The 10165-nt window shown below is 44.6% G+C and overlaps 1 protein-coding gene across 1 annotated transcript in view; it reads right to left on the reverse strand.

The window, feature by feature from the left end:
- Positions 1-10165, reverse strand: part of otud6b (OTU deubiquitinase 6B) — a 79735-nt gene that overhangs the window by 6589 nt on the left and 62981 nt on the right. Inside the window, exons 2-4 of the mRNA XM_078397207.1 lie at positions 8923-9079; positions 6332-6430; positions 5420-5732 (exon numbers count right to left, since the gene is read on the reverse strand). Of these exons, the coding sequence (XP_078253333.1) occupies positions 5420-5732; positions 6332-6430; positions 8923-9063 (553 nt within the window). The 5' untranslated portion in view covers positions 9064-9079. The remainder of the gene's footprint in view (positions 1-5419; positions 5733-6331; positions 6431-8922; positions 9080-10165) is intronic.

The following is a 10165-nucleotide window of genomic DNA, read 5'->3' on the forward strand; positions in this document are numbered from 1 at the left end:
GCACAATGGCACATCGTAAAATTGCTGCCTTACAGCTCAAGAGGCCCGGGTTCGATCCTGTATACGGGGTGTTGTATGTATGGAGTTTGTACGTTCTCCCCATGACTGTGTGGGTTTTCTCCCATACTCCAGAAATGTAGAGGTTTGGATGTTCATTGGCTTTGGTAAGAATTGTAAATTGTTCCTTGTGTGTAGGATATTGCTGGTGTATGGAGCGATTGCTGGTTGGAGTGGAGTCAGTGGGCCGAAGGGCCAGTTTCTGCGCTGCATCGCTAAACTAAACCAAATAGATTAATAAATAAATAAATAGTGCTGGTTTGTGAGAGTGAAGGTGGTATCAGGCAATATTTTAAACGTTATTGGAGTGATAATGTTCTAGAGGTAATCTTATAGTAAATACAAACTGGAAAATTGTTTGTGCTTTAATATTGAGACAGTCTCAAGGTACTTTAATATTGAGATAGTCTCAAGGTACTCAAGGAACTGAAACAAATATTGTTAATGGCATGATCTGACAAAAAAAAACATAATCAAAGAGGAGTTTGATGGATGAAGAGGGACATTGCGACTATATTGAATACTTTTGTAACTTTTTCGGCACCGTATACGTGGCGACTCTTTGCATACTTGTACTGTATGCAAATCAAAGAATTTCACTGCACTGAGTACACGTGGCAGTGAAGTATCAATCAATCAGGGAGATCAGGGTAAAGGCAGTGTCTGCCATTAACATAGGAGTATGGTGGTGGAAGAGGAGGTCGGGAAAGAAATAAGTACCGAAAGCTAATGTTTTAACATTTGGCAGTGACAAGGATATGATACTGTAAGAGATTGCTAAACTGTGGTGGGGTCGGTCATGAAAATATGTGTGAATTAAAGATACGGATCTTGAATCCAGTGTAATGAATTGCATGGAGCTGATAGATGTTGATGACATTGGCACGGTGGCGCAGCTGGTAGAGTTGCTGCCTCACAGACCCAAGGACCCGGGTTCGATCCTGACCTCGGGCACTGCCAGTGTAGAGTTTGCACGTTCTCCCGCTCAACTATGGGTTTCCTCTGGGTGCTCCGGTTTCAAGATATGCGTATTTGTAAGTTAATTGGCCTCTGAGCAAAACAATTGCCCCTAAAGTGGATGTGAAAGTTGGATAATGTAGAACTAATGTGATTGTGTGATTGATGATCAGAGTGGACCCTGATGGGCCAATTTCCATGCTGTATCTTTCAATCAAAGTGATGGATGAGATTGTCCAAGGGATGCTTTTCAAACAAGGCAAGTGTTAGCAGATTGTGGACTAATTGAAATGGAGCTGATAAAGCCCTTCTGCAGAAGTCACTGTGTGGATACATAATTGAACAACAGGAATTAAAGTAACAATTTTGAAAGATTAAAAACTCCAGATCGAGCCCGGGTCTGTGGGCTATAAGGCAACAACTCAATTGCTGGGCCACCCTTTTCTGCTGCACTATTCCCTGTTGTTCAGGGGTACACAACGTACAGAAAAAACAGGCAGGTGGGGAGAGGGGGCGGGGTAGCTCTGTTGGTAAGGAATGATATTCACTCCCTTGCAAGGAGTGACATAGAATCAGGAGATGTAGAATCAGTATGGATAGAGATGAGGAATTGTAAGGGTAAAAAGACCCTAATGGGAGTCATCTACAGGCCCCCAAACAGTAGCCTCGACATAGGGTGCAAGTTGAATCAGGAGCTAAAATTGGCATGTCACAAATGTAATGCTGCGGTGGTCATGGGAGATTTCAACATGCAGGTCGACTGGGAAAATCAGGTTGGTAATGGACCCCAGGAAAGAGAGTTTGTGGAGTGCCTCCGAGATGGATTCTTAGAACAGCTTGTACTGGAGCCTACCAGGGAGAAGGCAATTCTGGATTTAGTGTTATGTAATGAACCTGACCTGATAAGGGGACTCGAGGTAAATGAGCCATTAGGAGGCAGTGACCACAATATGATAAGTTTTACTCTACAAATGGAGAGGGAGAAGGGAAAATCGGAGGTGTCAGTATTACAGTATAGCAAAGGGGATTACAGAGGCATGAGGCAGGAGTTGGCCAAAATTGACTGGAAGGAGGCCCTAGCAGGGAAGACTGTGGAACAGCAATGGCAGGTATTCCTGGGAATAGTGCAGAAGTTGCAGGATCAATTTATCCCAAAGAGGAGGAAAGATTCTAAGGGGAGTAAGAGGCACCCGTGGCTGACAAGGGAAGTCAAGTTCAGCATAAAAATAAAAGGGAAGAGGTATAACATAGCAAAGAAGAGTGGGAAGCCAGAGGATTGGGACTCTTTTAAAGAGCAACAGAAGATAACTAAAAAGGCAATACGGGGAGAAAAGATGAGGTACGAGGGTAAACTAGCCAATAATATAAAGGAGGATAGTAAAAGCTTTTTTAGGTATGTGAAGAGGAAAAAAATAGTCAAGGCAAATGTGGGTCCCTTGAAGACAGAAGCAGGGGAATTTATTATGGGGAACAAGGAAATGGCAGAAGAGTTGAACTGGTACTTTGGATCTGTCTTCACTGAGGAGGATACAAACAATCTCCCAGATGTTCTAGTGGCCAGAGATCCTAGGGTGACAGAGGAACTGGAGGAAATCCACATTAGGCAGGAAAAAGTTTTGGGTAGACTAATGGGACTCAAGGCTGATAAATCCCCAGGGCCTGATGGTCTGCATCCCAGGGTGCTTAAGGAGGTGGCTCTAGAAATTGTGGACGCATTAGTGATTATTTTCCAATGTTCTATAGATTCCGGGTCAGTTCCTGTGGATTGGAGGGTAGCTAATGTTATCCTACTTTTCAAAAAAGGAGGGAGAGAGAAAACGGGAAATTATAGACCAGTTAGTCTGACATCAGTGGTGGGGAAGATGCTGGAGTCAATTATAAAAGACGAAATTGCGGAGCATTTGGATAGCAGTAACAGGATCGTTCCGAGTCAGCATGGATTTACGAAGGGGAAACCGTGCTTGACTAATCTACTGGAATTTTTTGAGGATGTAACTAGGAAAATTGACAGGGGAGAGCCGGTGGATGTGGTGTACCTCGACTTTCAGAAAGCCTTCGACAAGGTCCCACATAGGAGATTGGTGGGCAAAATTAGAGCACATGGTATTGGAGGTAGGGTACTGACATGGATAGAAAGTTGGTTGACAGACAGAAAGCAAAGAAGGCAGTGACTAGTGGGGTACCGCAAGGCTCGGTGTTGGGACCGCAGCTATTTACAATATACATCAATGACTTGGATGAAGGGATTAAAAGTACCATTAGCAAATTTGCCGATGATACAAAGCTAGGTGGCAGTGTGACCTGTGAGGAAGATGCTATGCTATGGGCGGCACGGTAGCGCAGCGGTAGAGTTGCTGCTTTACAGCGAATGCAGCACCGGAGACTTAGGTTCAATCCTGACTACGGGTGCTGCACTGTAAGGAGTTTGTACGTTCTCCCTGTGACCTGCGTGGGTTTCCTCCGAGATCTTCGGTTTCCTCCCACACTCCAAAGACGTACAGGTATGTAGGTTAATTGGCTGGGTAAATGTAAAAATTGTCCCTAGTGGGTGTAGGATAGTGTTAATGGACGGGGATCGCTGGGCGGCACGGACTTGGTGGGCCGAAAAGGCCTGTTTCCGGCTGTATGTATATGATAGGTTGCAGGGTGACTTGGACAGGTTGTGTGAGTGGGCGGATGCATGGCAGATGCAGTTTAATGTAGATAAGTGTGAGGTTATCCACTTTGGTGGTAAGAATAGGAAGGCAGATTATTATTTGAATGGTGTCAAGTTAGGAAAAGGGGACGTACAACGTGATCTGGGTGTCTTAGTGCATCAGTCACTGAAAGGAAGCATGCAGGTACAGCAGGCAGTGAAGAAAGCCAATGGAATGTTGGCATTCATAACAAGAGGAGTTGAGTATAGGAGCAAAGAGGTCCTTCTGCAGTTGTACAGGGCCCTAGTGAGACCGTACCTGGAGTACTGTGTGCAGTTTTGGTCTCCAAATTTGAGGAAGGATATTCTTGCTATTGAGGGCGTGCAACGTAGGTTTACTAGGTTAATTCCCGGAATGGCGGGACTGTCATATGTTGAAAGACTAGAGCGACTAGGTTTGTATACACTGGAATTTAGAAGGATGAGGGGATCTTATCGAAACGTATAAGATTATTAAGGGGTTGGACATGTTAGAGGCAGGAAACATGTTCCCAATGTTGGGGGAGTCCAGAACCAGGGGCCACAGTTTAAGAATAAGGGGTAGGCCATTTAGAACAGAGATGAGGAAAAACTTTTTTGTCAGAGAGTTGTGAATCTGTGGAATTCTCTGCCTCAGAGGCAGTGGAGGCCAATTCTCTGAATACATTCAAGAGTGAGCTAGATAGAGCTCTTAAGGATAGCGGAGTCAGGGGGTATGGGGAGAAAGCAGGAATGGGGTACTGATTGAGAATGATCAGCCATGATCACATTGAATGGCGGTGCTGGCTCGAAGGGCCGAATGGCCTACTCCTGCACCTATTGTCTATTGTAACATGTCAATTAGCACATTTTGGAGACATGGGAGGTAAACAGAACACCCAAAGGAATCCCATTAAAGCAAAGATTAAAACATGCAAACTCCACGTAGACCATGCCAAATGTCAAAGACAAATTGGGACACTAGAACGACAGCACGGTATCATTACTGCCTTACAGTGCCAGAGACCCAGGTTCGATCCTGCTTACGGATGCTTGGCTGTACGGAGTTTGTATGTTCTCCCCATGACCTGTGCGGGTTTTCTTTGGGATCTCCAGTTTCCTCCCACACTCCAAAAACATACAGGTTTGTAAGTTAATTGGCTTCGGTAAAAATGTAAATTGTCCCGAGTGTGTGTAGGATAGTGCTCGTGTGCGGGAATCACTGGTCGGCACGGACCCTGTGGGCCGAAGGGCCTGTTTCCGCACTGTATCTCTAAACTAAACTAAAACTAAAGCATGAAATAGTTGTACTACCTGCAGCGGCACTGTTGCATATCTATATTCTCGTGAGGGCATAGTGCCCAGCTAGGAGGCAGCCTACTTTAACAGGGTTTGAAGTTGACAGATATGTGTGGAGAATAAAATGGGGTTAGCATAAGGTTAGAACATAGAAAATTGTACACCGTCGTCAAAAATTAGGAGGAAGGTCTGTGCAGCATAAACTCACTTGAATCATTTTCAAGCTGTTCCTTTGTGAAACAAGGGTACAAACCATAATTGTGTAGGAAGGAACTGCAAATGCTGGTTAAACCAGACAGCTGGAGTAACTCAGCAGGTCAGATAGCATCTCTGGAGAAAAGGAACAGGTGAGGTTTCGGATTGAGACCCTTCTTCAGACCATATTTGTAGGTTTCCTTTTTTAATTAAAATCAGTATATGTTATTGGTTTGGAGCATCACACAAAATACTTACCAGGTGTATACATGTCGCCTGTGTTAGAGTTGGTCAGAAAAGGTAGGAAGTCGTCCATATGACCTCTCATGTATTCGCCTGCCTGTGCCCTTAGCTCTACAAGTGCCAGCAAACTGCCCCGGGTTTGGAGTTGGTCTTCAATAGCTTTGTACATGCAGTGGCCATCGGAGGGGATCTGCTTAATCTGCAGCTTTCTAGCAGCCAGAAACTCAGCAAGCTTCTGATTTTCGAGGTACCGGGCACCTTTCAGGTTTTCAACTTCTGCTTCAGCTATCCTCTCTTCTCTTTCTTTATCCTGAGCAGCTTTCTTCTCCTAATGTTGGTGTGACAATATATATTTCAGGATTGAAGTACAAGTTCACAGCATGTATTACATAAAATAACAATTCAGAAGGTATTAGGTCCACTAATGATTTTTTGGCAACTGATGGTCCGACACCTCCTTTAATCCAGACAAAATTAGGAGAGCGCACTTAAAATTCCTCCTGCATGTTGGCTGGTGTGGGTAAGTTGGGCCGAAGGGCCTGTTTCCACATTGTATCACTCTATGACTCTAAATATCTCTTTGATTTTTGTCACCATTGCGTTTTAGACCAAGGCGAATGCAGTCTCTCAATGGTTTAAAGCATCAAAAAGAGGGGAAAACTACATTTCTAATTCACACAGAAGGTGGCAGGTATATATAATGAGCCTGCTGGAGGAGGTAGTTGAGGCAGAAACCATAACAACATTTAAAAGACATTTAAACAAGTACATGGATCAGAAAGGTTTAGAGGAATAAGGGCCAAACGGGGGCAGGTGGGACTAGTATAGATGGGGCACCTTTGTCGTTTTGGGTAAGGTGAACCGAAGGTCCCGTTTCCATGCTGTATGACTCTAATTGTATATTTAGTTAAAAGGTAAACTACATACCCTCCTCTTCTGCGCTTTGGACACCCGTGATTGTTTAATTTCTTTCTCATTGCCGGTTTCTAATTCCAAATTTGCAATTCCATTGGTAGAAGATTCAACCTTCACAGAAAGAAAAAAAGAGTGTAAAATATTTCACAGATACAGGATAAAGACAAATTTGGGGCATTTATTTACATTGATTAAACTCAAAATTCTGAGCTCAAAGGTCAAGTTATCTAATGAATTATGGTCGATAAATGCTTTCTGGTTTAAATCACATTAGGTGTGCCGTAACCAATACAACCACACCCATTAAAAACAAATCCTTTTGATCGAACTTAGACAATCTATACTTCGCCCCAAACAGCATCAAAATGTTAAAACAAGGAACTGCAGATGCTGGTTTACAAAAAGAAAAGACACAAAGCGCTGGGGTAACTCCACGGATCAGGCAGCATCTCTGGAAAAAATGGATAGGCGATGATTTGGGTCGTGACCCTTCTTCAGAGTGATTGTTGGGGGGGGGAGGGGGGCTGGGAAAGCAAAGAAAGCTAGAAGAGAGATGGGGCAGGACAAGGTGTGGCAGGTAATAGGTGAACACAGACGAAAGGTTGGATAGGCAGATGGCTGGACAATGGGGTGAGACAAAAGGATTGAAGAGTTGCAAATTGTGAAGCCAGAGGGAGGAATGTGGGTGGAGGGGGAGGGAAGAAATTGGTTTGAGTCCAGGTAAAGAGAAAGGGTTTAAAGTGCAAGGTGAGAAGATTCGGTATGATCAACAGCACGAGGACCAGATTAGTAGTTAATATTAAAATGTTGGTAAACGCTCCATTATGGCAACACTGTGGCCCAGCGATAGAGTTGCTGCCTTACAACTCCGGTACCACTCTAAACTGGTGATGCATGAGGAACTTCCTTAATTATTTTAATCGTAAATGTTGTTTTTCACAATTATGCTCTATCATCAACTCTCCAACTATGAAATCTTGACAAAGGATGTTTAGATTGCCTGGAAATGTTTACGATTTTCCTCCATTTTCACCAACAATACCGACATCTGCAGATTTCCATGTTAAAATTAGTTTTAAATTTGAGGGCTGCATTTTTTCTCCACATCCAAACGAAGTCCTGATACCAACTGATAGCAAATATAAATGCTAGTTTTTTTTCATTTGCCTGCACTATCACTGGGTTATTATTCTTACAAATGTAGCAGGAACTCTACAAATTCACATTTCTTTCTTTGGATTACAATTTATTAATGGCAAATACTACATGCAGAACCTATTCCAGAACTGTTTTAAAAAGCTTTAAAAAGTGTACAAAATCATGAGAGGAATAGATCGGGTAAACACACAGTCTTTTGCCCAGAGTAGGAGAAATCGACAACCAGAAGACAGAGGTTTAAGATGATTTAATGGGAACCTGAAAGGTAACTTTTTTTTTTACTGGAACAAGCTGCCAGAGGAGATAGTTGAGGCAAGTACTAATGTAAGAAACATTTTGACAGATACATGAATAGAGCCAGATTTGGAGGGATATGGACCAAACGCAGGCAGATGGGACTAGTGCAGATGCGACATGTTTGTCGGCATGGGAAAGTTGGGCCGAAGGGCCTGTTTCCAGGCTGTATCACTCTATTAGCCACAAATTCAGAATGTATAAATAATAAGCTCAAGATTGAGTTCAATCCAAAAATCTTCAGTCAAAATATTGAGAAAGTAATCTGATTTTCATGGTTGCCGTTAATACCCAGTAAACTTTACCCTTGTATGATAAATCAAGCATTCTGGCTTTTATGTCGCAAAGCAGAATGGTTGAGAATATCCTATGATTAAAACTCTCAATCCGAGATAGCGTTGTGCATTGATACCTACAATTTTCAGATGACATAGTGCATATTCCATCGCTTTTTAGTGGTTTATTTGAAAAAGGAAGGATCTTTCTGCAAAAAGTAGTCTAAACAAAATACCAAAGAAAGCAATCTCAATTTACATCGAGAGGGCGTGTATACAAAAACAGGAATGTAATGCTCAGGCTCTATCAGGCACTGGGAAGACCTCATTTGGAATATTGTGAGCAATTTTAGGCACTGTATCTAAGGAAGGATGCGCTGGCTCTGGAGAAGGTCCAGAGGAGGTTTACAAGAATGATCCCAGGAATTAGTGGGTTAACCTACGATGAGTGTTTGTCGGCACTGAGCCTGTACTCGCTGGAGTTTAGAAGAATGATGGGGGACCTCATTGAAACATATAGAATAGTGAAAGGCTTGGATAAAGTGGATGTGGAGAGGATGTTTCCACTAGTGGGAGAGTCTAGGACTAGAGGTCATAGCCTCAGAATGAAAGGATGTTCTTTTAGGAAGGAGATGAGGAGAAATTTTGTTAGTCAGAGGGTGGTGAATCTGTGGAATTCTTTGCCAAGAAGGCCAAGTCAGTGGATGTTTTTAAGGCAGAGATAGATTCTTGATTAGTGCAGGTGTCAGAGGTTATGGGGAGAAGGCAGGAGAATGGGGTTTGGAGGGAGAGATAGATCAGCCATGATTGAATGGCGGCGTAGAACCTGATGAGCCGAATGGCTTAATTCTACTCCTATCACTTATGATCTCTCACCGTTCTAGACTTATCAAGTGGCAACGAGAGTTGCTGAAGTTCCTCCTCGTGCCTTTGTTCCAACTCAGACTCAATTTTAGCTACTTCTTCCACTAGCTGTTTTCTTCTTTTCTTGTCATTTTTAGCGACAGCATTTTTCATTCCTTGTATTTTAGCTGCAATTCAAAACAGAAGCATGGTAAGATAATTAGCACTTTGTTTTTAGCATGTCAAGTTTTTAAAACATCTACGTTCATTGCATAATGTGAAGCAGGACCTGCCGACGTGGAGGTAAACGTAAAATGAACAATTCAGCTGATGAAATCATTAAGTGTTCAAACTCTGAGGAATAATTCATGGACATGGGCCAAACGCAGGCAGGTGGGACTCGTGTAGCTGGGACATGTTGGCAAGCGTGGGCCGAAGCGCCTGTTTCCATGCTGTATCACTCTATGACTTCATCACCAGTGGCAGGACGGGATGGGATAAGCAGCCTGTGGGGAGGTACAGGGGGGTAAACTGGCAGCGCACGGTACAGGGAGGGGGTAAAACAAGGGTGGAACAGATGGGGGGTAAACTGGCCAGGGGGCAAGACAGGGGGGATAAAGTGGCGACAATGTGGGTGGGGGATTGATTGCAGGGCAGGGGGGGTAAGCCTGCTGCAGTGGGGGGTAAACTGGCCGCAGTGAGGGGTAAACCTGCTGCAGGGTGGGGGTGTAAATTGATGGCAGAGCTGGACAGGACAGGGGTAAACTGGACAGGGGACACAAAGGGGGTAAACTGGCAGCTGGGTGGGATGGAATGGGGCAGTCTACTGGCTGCAGGATGGGACGTAGGGTGTACATTGATTTCAGGGCGGGGGTAGGCTGGCAACAGGGGGATGGGGAAGGGGAAAAGGGGGGGAAGGAGGAAATGGAGGAAAGTGGAGAGGGGGAAAAGGAGGAAAGTGGGGAGGGGGAGAGGGGAAAAGGGGGGGAGAGGGGAAAGGGATAAAGGGGAGGAGAGAGAGAGAGGGGGGGGAGAGAGGAGGGGGGGAGAGAGGAGGGGGGAGAGAGGAGGGGGGGGAGAGAGGAGGAGGGGGGAGAGAGGAGGGGGGGGAGAGAGGAGGGGGGGGAGAGAGGAGGGGGGGGGAGAGAGGAGGGGGGGGGAGAGAGGAAGAGGGGAGGGGGAGAGAGGGGGAGAGAGGAGGGGGGAGAGAGAGGGGGAAATGGAAGAAAGTGGGGAGGGGAGAAGGTGGAAAGTGGAGAGGGGGAGAAAGGGAAGG

This window comes from Rhinoraja longicauda, chromosome 4 (assembly GCF_053455715.1).
Source record: "Rhinoraja longicauda isolate Sanriku21f chromosome 4, sRhiLon1.1, whole genome shotgun sequence".
NCBI lineage: Eukaryota > Metazoa > Chordata > Chondrichthyes > Rajiformes > Arhynchobatidae > Rhinoraja > Rhinoraja longicauda.